Consider the following 20,123-nt stretch of genomic DNA (forward strand, 5'->3'; position numbering starts at 1 on the left):
GGAATATCCATGCAGGTGTTCATTGATACCATCCATAGACAGCTTTATCTCAGACATTGACAACTCAATTTCAAGCAAACCTGGCACAAAAGCCAGACATTATTATGACACATTTTATGCACATTTTCCATAGGTAACTGTCAAAGTTTGATATGTATACAGACACCGGCATGCAAGTGTCTGGTCTCACATTATCAATGGCAGCTTCCTAAGAGACTGACCTTGACCATCATGTCCAAGGTCAAGTAGCCAAGAAATGTCTGTTAACAATAACTCAGTAAGGTGAATAATTCATTGCCCAAAGTTCACTCAAGTATACCCATACTGTTAGAGGTAAATATCAGCTATATTGTTATATTTTGACCTTGACCACCATCTTCTGGGTCAAATAATAGCAAAATGCCCAATAAGTTTGAAAGATTTCTAACTTGAGCCTTTACATAAGTGTCTGCGCATGATATTTATAAAGAAAACTTTCAGACATAAGCATTCAACTTTGACCTTAATCTTCAAGGTCAACTAGCAAGTCGTCAATAGCTTCTTTTACAGATACTGCACCATTCAAGTATGTACATCCACATTGTTAGATATAAGCTAGCTTTCTTTTCAAATACTGACTTTGACATTGACATTCACCTTCATTTTCAAAGTCAAATTGAAATTTGCACAGTTAAATTTGAAGTTTTGTTCATATGGTCACTATTATTGTCAATATCATCACATATGTCTTGTCTCCTTCTCCTGATCACACAGCATACAGGTCAACACTTTATTAATTTAGAGGACTGTCGTCAAGTGTAGTAAAAATTCATATATAAACTTTTTTGTGTGATGATCTTGAGTATCTATTTTAAGGATCTGCTTGAAGGATTTTAAGGAAACATACTACTGCAAAAGTTTAAGATGAGTTATCTTCTTTGTGTTTCATTATCTTGAAGTGTAAATTCTTTAAGATTGAAAAGACTAAGGGTTTCAATTTTATTTTGCAACGCAGCCAGAAGCTACTCCAGCTGAGGCAGAAGAAGGAAAGCAAGTTGAGCCAGAACCTGCTACAGTGGAACAACAACCAGAGGTGCCAGCAGAAGAAGCTCCATCAGAGGATGTGGCAGCTGCACCTGTTGAGGAGCAAAAGACTGAAGAAGAGCCAGTTCAAGCTGAAGCTGTTCAGGAAGAAAAGCCCTCAGATGGTCCAGTAGAAACACCTTCAGAACAGCAACAAGAGTCAGTTGAAGAAACAAAAGAGGCTCCCACAGAAGAAGTAAAAGCTGAAGAAAAACAAGAAGAAACACCTGAAGCAAAAGAAGAACCCACAGAAGCTCCAGCTGCTGTTGATGCTGCTCAGGAAGAGAAGACTGGAGCAACAGAGGTTGCACCAGTGGCTACTGAAGCAGTAGAAGCAGCTACATCTGAACAGCCTGAGGCTGCTACATCACAAGCAGAAGCATCCGTTGAACAAAAAGAAGCTGAATCATCAGAACAACCTCAAGAAACATCAGATAAAGAGGAAGAAAAAACAGAAACATCAACAGAACAAACAGAAACACAAGCAGAGTCTGTAGCAACAGAAGAACAGGTAGCGGAAACAATAGAGTCACAACCTGCAGAACAGAAAGAAGAAACAGTTGAAGCAGTGCCAGCACCAGAAGAACAAGTAGCTCCAGCAGAACCAGCTCAAACAGAGGATCAATCAAAAGAACCAGAAGTCAAAACAGAAGAATCAACAGAAAAATTAGAAGATCCAGTAGCAGCACCAGAAGAAAAACAAGAAGTTCCTGCAGTGGTTCCAGAGGCATCAACAGAACAGAAAGAGGAATCAAATGCTGAGCCAGCAGCACCAGTTGAAGAGAAATCAGAAGAACAAGCAACAGAGCAGAAAGAAGCACCAACCACAGAATCAACAGAACAGCCAGCACAGGAACCCACAGGTGATGCACCTCCAGAACAAGAAGCACCAGCTGTGGAAGCAGAAACACCAAAAGAAGAGCAAGCTGCAGAGTCACAGAAAGAACCAGCACCAGAATCAGAACAAACAGAAGCTCCTGCTGCAGTGACAGAAGCGACAGAAGTCAATGAAGAAAAAGTTGAAACCCCATCAGAGCAGAAAGAAGAAGAGTCTCAGCCAGCACCACCAGAACAACAAACAGACAATGTTGCTGAAAAGCCAACACCAGCAGCAGAATCATCAGAAGCACCTGCTGAACAAGAAAAGCTTGCAACAGAGGAGCAGAAAGAAGAAGCTCCTTCAGAGCAACCTTCTCAAGAGACACCTGCAGATGCTGTAGCTGTAGAACAGAAAGAAGCTGTCCCAGAACCAGACTCAGGTAAAATCCCAACAGTTTTCACATGGTGCCATGGTGGTAAAGAAGTTGCTGTTATTGGAAGTTTCAATAGCTGGCAACCTACAGCAATGACTGAAAGGTAAGGTCTGATCCATGCTAAAGTACGCTGTACATACTGTAATTTCTTTTGATATGATTTGTGTTAGAAGGCTTGAAGTTATGAACTTCTGTTCCTATACTAGATAGGGATGTTATTTTGGGTGTCAGGTTTAGTGTAATTCTTCAACACAAAGATCACACCGGCTAAGAGTGGAAGCCAAGAAAAAATACATGGACCGGATTAGCCAACACACTGATTTCCCTCAACATGATCCAAATGAAAGTGAACAAACATTCAAAAACTTTACACAAATATGTCAAGCAACCAGGAACATGCCCATAGCAACTAGCTAATGACATTCGATTGTAAAGTTAACAGTAGTGATAGGCAGCGAGAGTAGTGGAGAAACATTAAATAAATGGATCCAAATATGACTAAAAACTATAAACCTTGCCCATAGCAAAACCAAAAGGAGTGTCCAGTTCAAAGATAACAACAGTAATTTGTAGCCCAGTGAACAGATATTCAAAAAATGGACACTAATATACCTAGCAACCAAGGCCACACATAGCAACAGTGAAATGATAGTGTTCAATTCAAGATAACAGTGATGGGTATAGTCACATGAACATTCAAAATGTTGACTCAAACATGCCTAGCAACAGAGACTACACCCATAGCGACAGGCAAATTACTACCTATTTCAAAGATAACATGGATTGACAAATAAGGAGACTTTCATAAAACAGTCACAAATATGCCTATAGCAACAAAGCCAACATCCATAGCAACAGCCAAATTACACAGCCAAATCTACAAGGATAGCAACACTAATGGATTTTCCACTTAATTAAAATTCAAAAATAAATACAAATATTCTGGGCAAGCTTGGTCACACGGTAACACCCATCAGCAACAACTAGACTAGTCTTGTGCCAGTACCAATCAACCCACATATAGATGTCACATTTACAAATCCTAGATACAAATATTTGCATTCTATGTACATGTATGTAGTTGTGCTTTGATGCTGTTGACACTATTCTTATCATTTATCATTAATTAAATTGATCTGTATTTGATTTGTTCATAACACAGTGATGGAGAATTCAAAGTTACTATTGATTTAGAAGAAGGAAGTCACCAGTTTAAATTTGTAGTTGATGGTGATCAGAAGACAAATTCTGCATACCAGGTAATATTATAGTTTGATCCAACTGTGTGCAAATTCTACTGAATAATAATCTGGCTGCATATATATATCAGGGTTCGTACACTTAAAGCAAAACAAAATTCCAGGACTTTCCAGGGGTTTTTCGTCAGTTTTCCAGGGGTATTCATATTAATTTTGGCCATTTTCCAGGGGTGTTGACACTAAAGTATATTTTTTGAATGACATCTAATTGTCTGATGTGGACGAGAAAAATCAACAACAGTTCCCATAATATGTGACAAAACATTTTAAAGACAATCGACACTATGCAAGATGTTGGTTTCAAAACCGCGTTTACACGCTAAGATTAACGGAGAAACCTCTGTCCTACCCCCTAAGTAGCCGTTTCGTCAAGCTTGTGCATTGATCGTGTAAGATTGAGTCGCAGCATTCGTCAGTCTAATTCAGACATATCCCGAAAAATAAATCAAAAACTAAAGTTTGTCCTCGTTATTGTATGGTTTGATGTTACTAGATTTATAAGTCACCTAAAATAATTTTTTTCTTCAAAATTGTGAATAAAAACGTCATTTACGTTACGAAAATTCGAGCTATGAATAACTAAATACATTCATCACTTGCGTCTCGATGTTTATGTACCGATGCCACGAGTTGCGGAACATCGCGATTTCAACTCAAATTTGACCATTGACGATTGTTACTGTACCGACAACATAAAACAGTAGTTTATTCTTTTAGAACATGTAACACAAATACCCATTTCTCGACAAAATAAAAGTCACAACCGTACTTCCACAACCCGGAAATTCAACTGCACTAGGCCCTAGCCCTAGCTTGTAGTATCAGTCGACTCGTGCGCCGAACTTGTAACAATTTCTAATCGAGGTTGATGATGCTTTGATACTCGCTACAGTGTTACGATAATCTTGTTAACAGACCTACTGTACATGTTACCCCGGCCGGGACTGTTATAATATCATGTCCCTGAAATGACGACTGGGAGATGTACGGAGTAGCAAGATCGAAAGAAACCCTGCGGCGCCCATTCAACTAATACGCACGGTCTGTGGGGCAAAGTGTCTCGTGGAACGATCGCTTGACTGTCTGGGTTCAATCGGCGTGAATTTTAATTCATCACCCAGCGTGGCGAATGACTTTGAAAATATTTTCGCGATTTCACATTTACGAGATTCAGAATCATATGAATGGGTGGCTCGAGCACGGACATGACGATCGTCAATATTAATCGATCGATTGAACATGATCATTTTCCAGGGTTTTCCAGGGGTAGGGCGCATTTTTCCAGGGTTTTCCAGGGTTTTCCAGGGAGGGTTTGAAATTCCAGGGTTTTCCAGGGTTTTCCAGGACCGTGCGAACCCTGATATATGTGCCATGGTGTGAACAAAAAAACTTACCTTACGTTGTTGAAGTGTTGTGTGTTATGTATTGATAAGTAACTCATATCTTCTGAATTTTTACAAGGATTTTAGAGTATGGTAGCATTATTATGTAGTGAGAACAAGCGTATGAACAATCCCAAGCAACTAGACTTACGTCAGTTTCTTTCTCACCAGTAGTTAAAATGTGGAATTACATACTAAATATTTAACATTTTAACTTTTGATGAGCTGACGATACTAAAATATCATATAACATAATTATATAAAATATATAATATCTAAAAACTATATAATATATCATCAGCTTTATTTCAACACCACATGCCAGAAGTGTTTTTGTTGTTCATGTGGCATGGCTCTGGATGATATTTGATATATTTTATGATTTGGGAAGAGTGAAAATGGAATACATGGAAGAATTTGTTGTCATATACTCTCTGCAGATAATGCTGCTACTCATAATCTTCTGTTGTTACACTGCAGCCAATCTTTACTGAAAGCTTGTTGTTTGGGAATTTGTGTTCCTGGTATAGTCTTTTTTACCTGGTACTTTACAATTGATGAGGTAGGGTATAGTATAAACTTTAATTATTATGGATATAGTAATTACTAGATAATACATTTCACTAGTGTTTCCATTTTTGATCTGTTTATTTAACCTTTCTTTGTCCTGACTTTTTAGGAATTGGCAGGTGACTTGGGTCCAAATAATATAATTGAAGTGAAGAAATCATAAATTACACTGCAGTATGAAGAGGAAATTCTTCCATGTCAACAACAGCTTTTCAACATAGATGAAGGGCAATTGAAATATCAGTTATGAGTGCATCACTTTGGTGTATTATTACAGTTGTGAGTGTGCACATCGACATTAGTCTGAAATTATGAGACATCTGGAGTAGTTATACTTAGAATTTAGTGAAAAAGTGTAGGTTTACTTTGAACAATGACAAGTTAGTATATGTAGGCTATAGGGATAACTTAATTTTAAGGAGAACAAAGTTTAGTGCAAATTTGTCACAAAGTTGTCATGTATTTTGCTCTGTGTAAGGAGTTTATTGTCCTCCATTTTCTACCATAAAATCCACCTATTATCAGATGCATTATCAGGTCAAAATAGGGGCCACATAGATGTTTGAAGCGATCTTCTTTATTGTAACATTTGCCTGTGTACATATTTTCGATGACAGAAACATGGCACTTACTAGGGCTCTTACAATTCAAATTTTGATGATGAACTAGCCCAGGCCAGTATTGGCTTGCTTGGTATAAAAATCTAGAAGGCATACATTAAGTTTGCTCATGTATGCTTATGAAAATGTGCATTAGATATTTTCAAAAGTATGTATACTATATACCGTAGTATACCATCCAATAATTGACTTGATGTTGTGAGGCCCCTATATACATGCAAAAGACCAAGTATAGCTATTAGCTATGTTCAAATCTTAGGAGTGATTGATTCCCATTTGTGTCGGGCATTGGTCAATAAACAGATACAGGAATGAAAAGGAGTGACTGTGTGCCTGGATATATGCTATGTGCTATGTGTCAAGCTTTTGATGTTAATGTAACAATTTTATATTATCATTGTTCTGGCTGGAAAATATTATATTCCTGGTGTTCTGGCTTTTTTAATGACTGTTTATGAAAGCGTATATCTGGGAACAATTATTTTGTAGCTAAGCTTTAATTAAGAAATTATGTCATCTGGAAGAAAACTTTACAAAAAATGGTCAACATGTTTCGACTTTATGTGCAAAGATTTTGCCATTTCATACATGGTGGCAGGACTTTTACAAAGGAATTAATTTTTTTGACCCTTCAAACTTTTGTTTTGAAATCTGTGGCTCAGCATACTGGTATTTATAGCCGACACCAATGCGTTCATATAAAACTGCATGGTGAACTCGTTGAATAACAGTGATATAGGTAGGAGTTCAGATTTTACATGGCCCTTTAGAGGACCTTCAAATAAAAGATGGTAGGCAATATAGTCGAAGTTTTCAAGATTTCTTTCAGACCAAAATTGACTGATTTAAAAATAGCCTGCCTATATAAGCGATGTAACTGAACTAGTCTGATTTACAATCATTTCTGATTTCAGTGTGGTGCTAGTATGATTTTGATTTTTTTTAAATCCATTGTGTGTATGAACTTTATAAAGGTGATTAATACAAGTCATGTACTACAAGAAACTTAATAACCAGCCATGGTATTATTCATCTCACATTCTTGTGTTCCATGATTCACTACGCATTGCAATAAATCAGCACTTTATGAGCTAAATGCAATAATCGAAAAAAAAAAATATTAGAATATCTGTGGTTTTACAATCAAGACATTCCTAAGTGATGTGTGTGTAGTTTTCTTTCCTTTGTTTTAAGTTATTGACCAATGTTGTAAACTGCACTTTCTTTAATAAAATTGTCCAAGTACAAGAAAGTATAACTCGCATACCAGATTTAGAGAAGTAATGTCAAGAACAGTGCCTTCTAACTTGATTAATGAAATAAAAATATTTGCACTTTTTAGCAAGGATGGAATATAATTGAAGAATGAATTTCTGTTGGATGATGTTGTTACATGTAACATTAATATGTCATGTCACGAGTAATACAGTTTATGAATTCCTGATATGTTCATTATCTTTAGAGTTGTTCTCTAACGTAGATTTTCATAAATCTATTCATTACATAGCTTTTTTCTAAACCCAGGGGTCTGTGCCTTTAAATTCTATGCAGTAAAAGCGTGCAACTTGTTGAAGAGCCCCTAAGAGTACTCACTTGAGGGATGGCATATCTGTTGACTTTTAAATGACATATAATGTTCTTCAACATCCATCATTTCAAAGGCATTGTATCCTAACGGTTTTCCAAAGGGATGGAAGATTGACCAGTCATACAGCCTAGGGAGCCTTAAGTTAAAGGTTTTCCAAAGGGATGTAGGACTGACCAGTCATAAAGCCTAGTAGGAAACCCTAAGGTTTTCCAAAGGGGTGTAAGACTGACCAGTCATACAGCCTACCGGTAGTAGAAAACCCTAAGGGCATTCCAAAAGGGATGTAAGACTGACCAGTCATACAGCCTAGTAGGAAACCCTAAGGCTTTTCCAACGGGATGGAAGACTGACCAGTCTGTCATAGTCAGCCTAGTAGGAAACCCTAAGGTTTTTCCAAAGGGATGGCAGACTGACCAGTCATACAGCCTAGTAGGAAACCCTAAAGGTTTTCCAAAGGGGTGTAAGACTGACCAGTCATACAGCCTAGTAAGAAACCCTAAAGGTTTTCCAAAGGGATGTAAGACTGACCAGTCATACGGCCTACAGAACCTGCAGGGTTTTCTAATTGGATGGAAGACTAGTCAAACAGCCTACTAGGGAACTTTAAGGGTTTTCTAAAGGGATTTCAACATGTATATGTAATTGTACAGTGTCCAACTTTACTTAGTGTTGGATACTGGTGCTTTATGAATGACTTGATTGATTGATAGATTGATTGATTAAATTAAGGCTAGTCATTACAGCCTAGGGAACCTGCAGGGTTTTCCAAAGGGATGTAAGACTACTACTAATTATAGCCTAGGTGCACACAAGTTCCTTTACAAATCTTAAGGTACCTGTCTTTGTCATATGTATCAATTCAATGGTTTGCCCATTTTTGTTAGGAACCAAAAGGATGGCTAAAGGAATAGTGATGTTGCTTTTGTTATATGCAGTGGTGTTTCTATCATAGAACTCAATTCAGATATAGTGAATTTCCTATTAGTATTAGCTACTATGTGCCTTGGGGCAATTTCAAAATTATTCACATCTCTCTAAATTTTACCATATGAAAGCTTGTTCTCACTCCTTTATGAAAATGATACAAGAAATTTTGGGGGGTTCACCACCTAATGTTTTCAATATAAGGAATTATTGATATTCTTTTATTTTCCCATTGAGTTGCATGCAATCTTCAGTGGCCAATTCTAAAATGAGTTCCCTTACAAAACTTGCAGGCCTGCGCTTAACCTTCATATTAGCATGTAAAGGCTAAGATATTAACCTTTAAACTGTTAATTTTGCCCATAAGCAGTACATAGGGCCTTAGCAGTTCACTAGCAGTTCCTTAGCATGTGTATAGGCCAAAATATTTAAATGAGCTAAGCAGTTCAACTGCTAGCAAGTCCTGCTCCTTAACCTTCAAGATTAGCAGTTCAACTCCTAGTTAAGCCTTCACAGTTCACTAGCAGTTCCTTAGCATGCGTATAGGCCGAAATATTTAAATGAGCTTGGCAGTTCAACTGCTAGCAAGGCCTGCATGTGAAGGTTAAGATATTAGCCTGTATACAGTTTGTTATTCAGCAGTACACTGGAATTTGACAGCTTGCAAATGCACAAAATATATGCCAGTGAGTCCACTTCATGAATGTGATGTAGAAGTGCAATTGGTTTTTTTTTTTACCTCTTTGAATACATATTTAAAAGGATGTCCACTACTCACCAGATTAGACTTCACTACAGAACTTGCATACACAATAAACCTGCACGGAATCAAAATATACTAAGAAATCTTCATTTATTTACTTCTTGTTACTATACTGTTGAACTAAAAATAGATGATAAAGTACAATTGGAAGTGATATATCTAAAAATCACTTTGATACAGGCTCAAAACTTACAGAAAAACAAGAACTTTTGTTCTAAAACATTCAATGGGAACTATCGGTATTACAAGATATCAGTCTTGCCAGGTCATGCATGCTTACGTCTTGCGTTGCTTATTTTATTGGTAACTTTTTTATTGAAAGCTGTCTCTGTGATGTCATATTTCATTCCGGAATCCTGTTCTCTCGCTAACAGGTACTCTATAGATAAAACAAAGGTGTACATTAGTATCTGATTGAAGTCACGGATGCATTTTCATAGGAACACCAAGCTCAAGCATTTGCATTTTAAAGTTATAGTGACTTGTTAAAAATCAACTTATTAAACTCATAATGCATATTATATCTTACACACAAAAAGCTGACAAATGGGTTATTACATGCATAGTAAATCCAAAGAAACAACCATTGCTCATTAGACATCCATTTGCATCTGTAGTCTAGTAAATAATGTAAATTCATGCAATCCAAATAGCTGCTATGCCATATTTCATGCCACACTTGAGGTCAGAGTGGAACAAGTATATTTGTTGCTATGCATGGCACCATGGGATCCGGCAATTAGTGGAGTTGGCATATTTGTGCTGCACAAAATCAGACGGTTTCTTTTTTCTTTAAGTTTGTGGTTGCTTGATTTTATGACAATTACGCCTCTATTTGGGTGTGTAACTCTTTCTGGTTATACTATGAAACTGGAAATTATTTTTAGGCAGTTTTAATTTATGCCCAATCATGAACATGAAAATAAAACTGTGTGACTGTAGATGTAAATTATTTTGGATGCAAGTCAGTCTCAGGATAACATTTTCATACAGTGTTACTATCGACTGCCATCACTATCATGGTACAAGGAGAAACAAATTTATATTTAATGCACTGTATGTACTTTACAGTAAGCATCTATAATTACAGTAGCCTAATGTCAAACTTCATTGTTCTCAACACATTGTTTATGTGCACAAACAACACTGAATACCTTGTTGGCTCTAAAATTAAAATGTGCATAATCAACTTGATTTCCTATAGCATGAATATAACATTGCATGTTAATATCTCAGTTCACTGTAATACAAGATAAATAATTATCAATATACAACGCTCCTTTTAATTGTCTTACTTTTTATTGCCTCGATTCGATGGCTGTCCAAGGGTACTTTAGATTCCACACCACTTCTCTTTAACCGCTTCCCAATGCCACAACTATTTGCAAGCTCTTCAAAGGTGAAGACAATGTCAATCAGTTCATTCAATAGAACACCTACAGATATTGATAACAAAAAAAAAATGTCAAAAAACTAAACAAAACATATTTATCATCACTCAAAAATAAAATTAGTATGTGTTGACAAAAATAAAATACTGACATTTGGTTGTTGCTAAGGGTGCGTCATGGTTGCTAGAGCAAATTTTGCTGATTCTTTTAGGAAAAGAACACTTTTAGAAACATTGCACCAAGTGCATATGTATTCCATAGTATGTTGTCCTTGTGCAAAGTTTGAGAGAAATCGCTTCAGTCATGTCTGAGTCATGACTCCGGACGGACCCTATTGTATAAGTCCCCATCCTGGACTTCATCTGATTGGGACTAAAAATAAACATCATAATTGTGACAGTTGTAACTCACTGCTCTCAAGTGTAAAGAATAGTCGGCCTGTGTGAGTTATAAAACAAATTATTGATAAGCCAATATTTCTTCTAGTGTCATATCTATTTTACTCACCTAAATCTTTCGACTATGAAGCCTTCTTCTCTGCCTTGGACAGCTTTAAAGATGAGACTTTGACATCACCATATAGATTTGGGTTGTTTTTAATCTTAACAAGAATCCTTTCCTGCAAAAGTAACAACATATGATTAAGTATAAACTTCCTTAACTTGAAGGATTGTTACTTTTTAAAGCAACACAAGCTAAGTTTATGTGTAAGGGAATTTCTTTTCCTCTTCTTTTAAAAAAAATTAGAACCTTCGTTTCTGTAATAATAACTGTAATTCAATGTGAACACACTCTACATGTATTATCACTCATATCCATACATTTTTAAAAAAACATTCTTTCATAATAAATCCAAGCACACATACACACTATGTTTAGAAAGGATGTTTTCAGATTATAATTGAACTAATGTTCTTTCTCAGTCTCAGACTTTTTTCTAGTCAGCCTTTGATAGTTTTCACAGAAAATTTGCAATGCTTTGAAAATAAATATCAAGGGCATTAATAATTTCAAAACAAACAGAAATGTGCAAACTACACATAGGAATATCGTCTTGATGAATCCTGTGGTACATGAGACTTGCCATACCTTACTGCTGAGCACTCCAAAGCTGTGAGATAGTTAGGTAATTCAGCATCATACAATTTACGATGTTAAACTACAGCTAGTAGGTTTTCGGATTAAATTTGAACAGATAACTAAACATCTGATATAATAACGGTATTACTTTGACGACGTTGAAGAATGCAAGTCTGCACTAATTTGCCAAATTCTCTCGAGCTCGTTACTGTGACACGTATCAGTGACAATGCACTGTGGTCATGTCATACTTTGTCTTTGTATAAGGTCACTTATTTTTCAGTTTTAATATTGTTCTTTCTTCAAAATCATGTTTCCAATCTCTCTTCAACGTAGTACACTGTAACAGTCATTGATGACATTGACTGACTAACAGGTGACAAGTCAACGGCAAATGCATTGCGTCCCGAACGTTGAATAACGCACCCCATGTGTATGAATCTTTGATCAAAAAGCCTTATTATTATTAACTGTAAAATGTTCAAATTGTTACAGAATTTATCATAACCATATATGTCACGTAATACAACAGGCATTGGAAATCAAATGTGGGTTGAAATAAGATAACTTACCCGCCGAATGGTATACCACCACCACTCCCTCGTATTCTTGTGGGTGAACTACCGCTTCGCCACTTTCAGTTATTTCCTCTGTTTCGAAGTTACATGTAACCCTCACTCCTACTTCGACATTTGTATCGTCGTCTAATTCATCGGCCCTTTTTATGATCAATGTACTGTCGAAAGGGAAATACAGTTGGACGAAAGTGTGCGAGGCTGCCATGTTGAATCACAAACGTACACTGCCGTTGGAAGAAAAGACGCGGCAAGCAAAATGATTGGTCAGTTTCAACTGGGTCATAGGTCAAATATTTGTATATCTCATGTCGCAAAATCCACTGCTAAATTGCCAACCCTATTCCACGTATTTATATCGTCTGCATAGTAGCAATGATGCACAAGTGTAACTCTTTTTCAATAGTGTATCAATCAAATACCATGGACTTCCGTGTGGACCACGACTGGTAACATTTTATGACGTCACACTTTACCCATTTACGTTACGTATTCTCACCCATTTACGTTGTTGGGGTACACTGTAGCTCTGGATGTATGCGCTACGATATGTCCGACACGTCGTTCCATCCAGAGCTAGGGTACACTGTAAAAAGGAAGGCAATTGCACCGATCGCGATGGAGTTGCTGTGTTCAAGAGTTCGAGAGTGGGCATGTGGCCAGCCTATTTGATGATTAACGAACCCCCAATTAAACAAAGGAAAGCTCGTGAAAATATTGTATGGAATATAAGTATTTCTTTTCGTTTTTTGTACTTGTATTTGTAGTTGCAAAACTGTAGTAGTAACTGGATACACGATAAATATAGCGAACTCTAGACTGTTGTACCTTTAGTATTTGACTCTTGATCAGCTCATGCTCTTAGCTGTACTTGATATGATAATATGATATGATATTAATAAACCAATATGTATTAAACTGCAAACTGATTATTGTAAAACGTTGTCTAACATCAATGTGGAATTATTACATTAAGTTAATAAATGACTTAGATTTCAAATGTTACACTGTTACAGCAACCACGGGCCAGTTTTAAACAAAACACAGTATAAATACTCAGAGATCTCTGTTCCAGTACTTTGAACTGTTATTTTTTTGCTACTACACCAGTTACACTTAGCATGCACGATTTTCAACTGCTAGGGCCTAGTCATAGTAGCAGTTGAGCTTAGCATGCACAATCTGCAACTGCTAAGGCCAAGTCATAAAACCAGTTTTGGCAGTTGCACTTAGCATGCACAGTTTTCAACTGCTAAGGCCTAGTCATAGTAGCAGTTGGGCTTAGCATGCAGAATTTGCGACTGCTAAGGACCATTCATATTAGCAGTTCGAACTTGTGCTTTACATGCTAAGAGCAATATACTAGCAGTTCAAATTTTTAGAAATTTCTCTAACTGCTAAGATATTCCAACAACTGTTAAAATTAGCAGTTCGACTGTTAGTACTAACAGTTCACAGGCCTGCAAACTGTTAACTTAGCAGTTCAGTTTTGTAAGGGTTAATTTTAAAATGACTTTTGACCTCTATTTGAAAACTTTGCATGTGACCCATGATTCCCCCCCCCCCCCTTACATGATTTTAACTGAGAATGGGTTGGCGTTCTCTTGATTCATGTGTTATTTCTGAGTTGCATACTATCTATATATTCATTAGTGTCATATTATTATAAATTTCTGTGACAGTATCACTTTCAACTTCAACTCGTGCCAAAACCATTCCTCTTGGTTGCCAAATTGAAAAGTTTTTGAATACTAGTAAACTTTGAAAATGAAAAGAACTAACAATAAAATGGAGCAGCATTAAAAACATATAAGAAACAATGAAATTGACTGAATTAAAGTGAAAATGTTTACATGCAGATATATTTTTAATATTTCATCACTCTTCAACATCATAACTGTTATTGTGATCTATGTACAGCATATCTTGGTGAAGTTTGAGTGCAACAAATTTGTAGACCAAAAATAAAGAAATTTTATGAAACACACTGTAAATGCATTACATTACAATATTGCATTTAGCATACTTTCAAAAGAGGCCAGTGTTGTGACATATTGTTTAAGCATGCTACTAAAATGACAAAACTGGGTCAACACTGGCATGGTGCTAGACAGTCCTGGCAGAGACTTGGATTTCAACTTGTGACAAATTGAATTTTGTTAACCTGAATAGCCCAGGAAGGCTTTGGGACCCAGTAAGCAGAGAAATGTTTGCTGAATTGGAAATTACCACCAAAAGCTGTATTATAAAAATATTAATATAAACTGATATCAGTATTGTGCCCCCACATGACTATATAAATATGTCTTGGAACCAGGGGACAGAGTTACAGTCATAAAGAAACACAGACTTATATTGAATATTATTCAATAACCATTTGAATGAACTTAATCTGAGTGAGTGAATTACAAGTGCATGTCAATATGTGATGGATTTTATGAACATCATGCCCTGTTGTAAACAATCCCTTACTGAGGCTATTTCCATCTGCACAGCTGGCAGGAAGTCCACATTAGTCTCAACATGGTATTTCAGATGAACAGGCTGAAAGCTATAAAGTCACTGAGCAAGCAAGATTTATCATGTACAGAATGGAGGGTTTTAGCCACCAACGTTCTGTGCCCGGAGGGTGCTATGAGAAAGACCTATGAAAATTTAATGCCTCTCGCACAGCTTTCCTGCACAGCTGCTGCATTAGAGCCACACAGCTCTGTACAGCCAATGGCTCAGACTTGAGAAGGGTATAAGAATGACCCATTTCCATCCATCCATTCATTGACAACCATATCTCAGATATCCACAACTCAATTTCAACCAAACTGGTGCTATAGTATAATGTCACACATGAAGGTACATTTGATTGTCAGTTAATTTTTCAACCTTAACCTTTATGACAAAATGGCTGCCATATCCAAAAACGCATATTTTTCCACTGGCCTCCAAAGTTGAATACATACAGTTACACCATTCATGTGGTTATCATATCATTATCGATGGGGTCCACTAGTGTCTAAAATGAGACAATCATATTCAAACATCAATAGCAAAAATTTGTCTTTGTATCATTAAAACTCAATAGTTGAATACAAAGATACTCAGTTCAAGTACAGTGCACCCGTCTTGTCAGAGGAAAGCTTTCTTTTGATAATTTGACCTTAATACCTCCATCAAGGTCAAATATCAAAATGCTCAACAACTCGTGATGAATCATTATATCTAAAGACGCCATTCAAATGTGATTTATATAGAAACCATTTAAACCAGACACTAAGATCTGACCTTGACCTTCATCTTCAAGGTCAAGTAGCAAAATTGCTTACAGGATTTTAAACATAGAGAGGCCCATTCAAGTTTGTACAACCACATTATTTGATTTAAGCTTTCTACTGAAATGCTGACCAGAAATTTGCACAATAACTAACAATTCGCAAGTTTTATTTGCAGGGTCTAAACCAATATTATCTGAGGTAACCTTCCTTCAGATACTAACCATGACCTTGATCTTCATATGCAAGGTCACATAGCAATTTACTCCATACTTTTCAAGTTTTACATAACATATAGACACAATTATTTCAAGTGTATATATCCATACTTTTAGAAATGAGGTTTTAGCCCCCCCACCCCCCACCCCCAAAGCGGATGCTATATTAACCATGGGTTTTGTCCATCCTATGTCTGCGTCCGTTCTTGATACATCATTTCTCAAATATGCAATATTATCCAATTTTATTCAAGTGTCAGGTTTGTCATAGTCACATCTTACAAGTTCTGTTATGGTCAGCCTGTTGATTGTTGAACAGGTCTCCCTCAGATAGAATAATTCCTAATTTGCAAAAACCATTTGTAAGTACATTCAATTGGTGATTTTTTTAAAACAACAATCCATTGAAGGTCTTCAACATAAAGGTCAATATTTTATAAACTAGTCCAAAGAGAGGAAAAGTATGGAATCATTAAAAGTTTAGTAGAAAACAAATACACAATGTAGTAGTTTCTTTTAAATTATGTTAATTATAGGTCCATTTTTGTTCTGATTTTATAAGTCTTGAATGTGACCCAATTTTTTTGAAATTTAATTATTAAATACTGACTCGTGTGTTCAATAAACAAGTATCTTTATCTGCAGTATGGCATAGTTTAATTTTAATGGATAGATTCAAGGTAAGATTATGTTGACTTTCATAACTTTGAGGCGTGTAATTGCTTTCTCCACAATCACTTGTACTGGCTTTCACATGCTTTTATACAGACTTAAAAATAAAAGCAATATAATGGAAAACATTTCATGTTTCTTTTGTTAATGTATTTGTACTTGAAGAATACATCTTACCAGATCTATGTAAACTGAATGTTTTTCATATATCTTATTGTTATCACCAACATATTTTACCAAATTGTATGAAAGTTGAAGGATGCATTGTGTGCACAAAGTTGTTTGAAATTTGAAGCAATGTTTACTGCAGCTAGGGTTTTGAAACCTGTAATTATTTCTGCATACCACATAATAGTGTGAAAAAGAATTGCAAAATTGAATCATATATAAATTGATGGCAAATTATTATTATAAAGAAAAAATAAAGAAATGTATAAGATAATTATAAATGATAGTAACAAGGTTTAAAGTTTTCCAAATTAATTGTTTAAACCTTACTTTTCAAATAAAATTACATTTGTTTTGACCCCCCCCCCCAAAAAAAAAAAAAAAAAATAAATAAATAAATAAAAAATAAATAAAAAATAATTGTTTGGTTCTGGTTACCTGACCCCAACTAGTTTTTCACTGCTGACCCTAAACTTTGTTTTTACATATTCAAGGAAAAAAATAATGAAGTAGCAAAATTTGTGTGTAGTCTCATGAGAAATAGTGGATGCAGAAACTGACATAAACTTAAAACGACAATATAACACTGTTTTTCCAATCTGTAATGGCTGTACATTTGACAGGAAGAAATAAATAACACAGAGACCATTGGAAAACAACAGAAAATATAACTACCTTAACTAGACACTCACACATGAAAAAAAAATACAATAAAAAAAGGCCTAATTAGTGGTTCTGATAATCCTCAATTTTAGAATAGGTGGGTAGGGAGATTTTTATTTTATTTATTTCATTGTTTTTCATGTGTGAGTGTCTAGTTCAGGTAGTTATATTTTCCGTTGTTTACCAAATGGTCTCTGAGTTAGTGCTTTCAGTCCATCAGATGTACAGCCATTGCAGATTGGAAGAACAAATTTATATTGTCTTTCAGTTTCCACATCCACTAGTTCTGGCGAGACTTCACAATTTTCAATACTCTATTTTTTTTGTTAAATATGTAAAAAAAAGTTTAGGGTCGACAGTGAAAAACTAGGTGAGCTAGGTCGGGTATCCGGAACCACACATTTTTTACAAGCCTTAGGGGTATTTTATGACTAAAAATTGACTAGCAGACGACAACTACCTTTGTCATGTGATAAATTTTCAAAATGGCAAAAAATGATCGATAAATGTACTGTTGTTATGGAATTTTGAATACTAAATAAGTGCATTAAATGAATGGGTCGGGTAGTTTTGATGTGGTTCTGACGGCAAATTTTCCATGTACTGGCAAAAATCCATTATGAAATTATGCCATTGGTATTAGTACCACTGACTCCACTGAGCTGACAGCCGCCAGCTACCGAAAAACATTGCGTATTAAAGTTGCATTTATCAATCGTGTTATGAAAAATACTATAAGCGGGAGTTTACTGGAACACATCAACAATGTATGTACTACTTCACGAAGTTCAAATGTTTTGTTGTTGTAAATATCTAAACGTACCTGTGAGAGCGTCTGTCATACAGTCTACCCTCAGTTCAATACGTGACCTTCGATATGACCCCCCAGGCCCCTGTAGTGGAAACATTTTGTACGTAGATGGAGTATGACAGCATGATGACAGTAAGTGTTCTATAATACCACTGTGTGCCAAGTAATTTTATTAAATCATATACAAGTATTTATTCTATAAACTTTAATTGTGAAGAGAAAGCTACTTGTTTCCATCTTGAACACGGGCCACACGTTTTGTTATATAGCATGGATCTCAATCTGGATCTGGATCTGGATAAGTACTGCATAACACCCCCAAAACTTCAGTGGAGTCAAACAATCACAGCCACTTGAAATCTTAGTCTTAAACTTGTGCGATCACAGAAACAAATGTAATTTTACCCTTTTCATATACAGTTGGCTAAATACGTTAATATTATCGATACTATCGACATTTTATTGTATTCTGATAGAAATATTCTAATACATATCTCGGGAAACAAGTGCCTGTACATAAGAAGTGTCAAACCTCGTAGCATATACATCCAGAGCTAGGATCTCAATAATAGATGGTTTTAGTGACCTTTTCACAGGTCAGGCTTTAACTTAATAAGTTAATGTTTACGAAAACGCACAACACATATAAATAAACTAGCTTACAAAAATAACTTTATTTCCTAACACAAAATAAACAAACAAACAAAAAAACAGACAAACAGAAACCAAAAACAAAAACAAAAAACAACAACATATAAACACTGACAAACACGAACGACAGGGCAGATAACAAATGAATACAAGCAATGTTCCCATGCAATTGCAACAAGAATTCAAATATGTTTTCCTATTATAGATATTGTCATAGGTGTATGACAAAGTGACTATTTCACACATACATAATATAGGAACATTTATTGTAATTCTTGTTGTATAGAAACATTGTTGATATTGATCTGTGTAATTACCTCGTCGTTCAGTGTTTGTCAGTATTTATATATTGTTTGCTGGATGGTTTATTTGTTTATTTTTGTTCGTTTGTTTGTTTAACTTTTTTCGTAAACACAACTAACTAAGCCTGTGCAATCGGAGTTTTCCCCCCACAACCTTTACTCCTATACTATTATTTTCAATTATAATATGGGGAGAAGAATGGACTAGATATGTCTTATTTTGTCGATGAAAATGGACATTCAGCTGGAATGAAGGAAACAAACAAACAACATAAAATTCAGGTTTTACTTCACTGCCAAAAAAATATCTAATATATCAAAACATTTCTAACCACATTTTACATGTAGATAGACACTGACACTTTACCTTGCATCTTGATTGAGGGCATACCTATCTCGCCAGCTTTAATAATAGCTAGGCCATTTTAAATACGGAGCGATGGTTGAGGGCGCTAAATACTTGATCACTTTTGGTGGTGCTAGCATTCAAGTTGTTGATCTTCCATGTAAATGTTCCATGATTTTTGTCTTTAAATAGTTCCAATAAAAATTATTAAAATAGACAGCTATTTTTTTTGTTACATGGGTTGTACCGAAAGTGTACTTCAATCTGATTAAAATCTTACAAGTTACACTTACAGCTTGATTCCAGCTTTATTTACTTCGTATATTGTCGTTGCTTTGATTTTGTCATCTTGGGATCCCCGGGAGTGAGGTGACCCATCAACTCCACCAAGTACAGCAAAATAAAGAAACCAAACTCGTAGTACTTATGAGCTGCAATAAGTGTAGCCTTGATTTTTTGGCGATAAAACTTTTTTAAAGATTTTTTTGTAAATTGAAGCTGCAATCTATAAACTGGAGCTATCTAAAATATCTTGGAAATTAGCATTCCTTCCTTTCAT

The 20,123-nt window shown here is 35.7% G+C and overlaps 1 protein-coding gene and 1 long non-coding RNA gene across 5 annotated transcripts in view; one reads left to right on the plus strand and one right to left on the minus strand.

Moving 5' to 3' along the window:
• LOC144448128 (uncharacterized) overlaps positions 1-7,831 on the plus strand; it is a 40,714-nt gene extending 32,883 nt beyond the window's left edge. For 3 of the 4 annotated variants that reach the window (XM_078138284.1, XM_078138298.1, XM_078138304.1), the window contains exons 3-5: positions 995-2,418; positions 3,478-3,574; positions 5,636-7,831. In XM_078138284.1, coding sequence (XP_077994410.1) covers positions 995-2,418; positions 3,478-3,574; positions 5,636-5,689 — 1,575 coding nt within the window. In that variant the 3' untranslated portion in view covers positions 5,690-7,831. The remainder of the gene's footprint in view (positions 1-994; positions 2,419-3,477; positions 3,575-5,635) is intronic. The other variant, XM_078138292.1, reaches the window with a different exon arrangement.
• A 1,777-nt stretch (positions 7,832-9,608) lies between these two features.
• Positions 9,609-12,676, minus strand: LOC144453598 (uncharacterized). The gene is made up of 4 exons (XR_013482422.1): positions 12,465-12,676; positions 11,320-11,431; positions 10,717-10,857; positions 9,609-9,800 (listed from the first exon to the last, which is right to left on the minus strand). It is a non-coding gene; the product is annotated as an uncharacterized LOC144453598 (long non-coding RNA).
• Between the last annotated feature and the right edge of the window lie 7,447 nt (positions 12,677-20,123).

The sequence above is a fragment of the Glandiceps talaboti genome, chromosome 2, assembly GCF_964340395.1.
Source record: "Glandiceps talaboti chromosome 2, keGlaTala1.1, whole genome shotgun sequence".
In the NCBI taxonomy this organism is placed as follows: domain Eukaryota; kingdom Metazoa; phylum Hemichordata; class Enteropneusta; family Spengelidae; genus Glandiceps; species Glandiceps talaboti.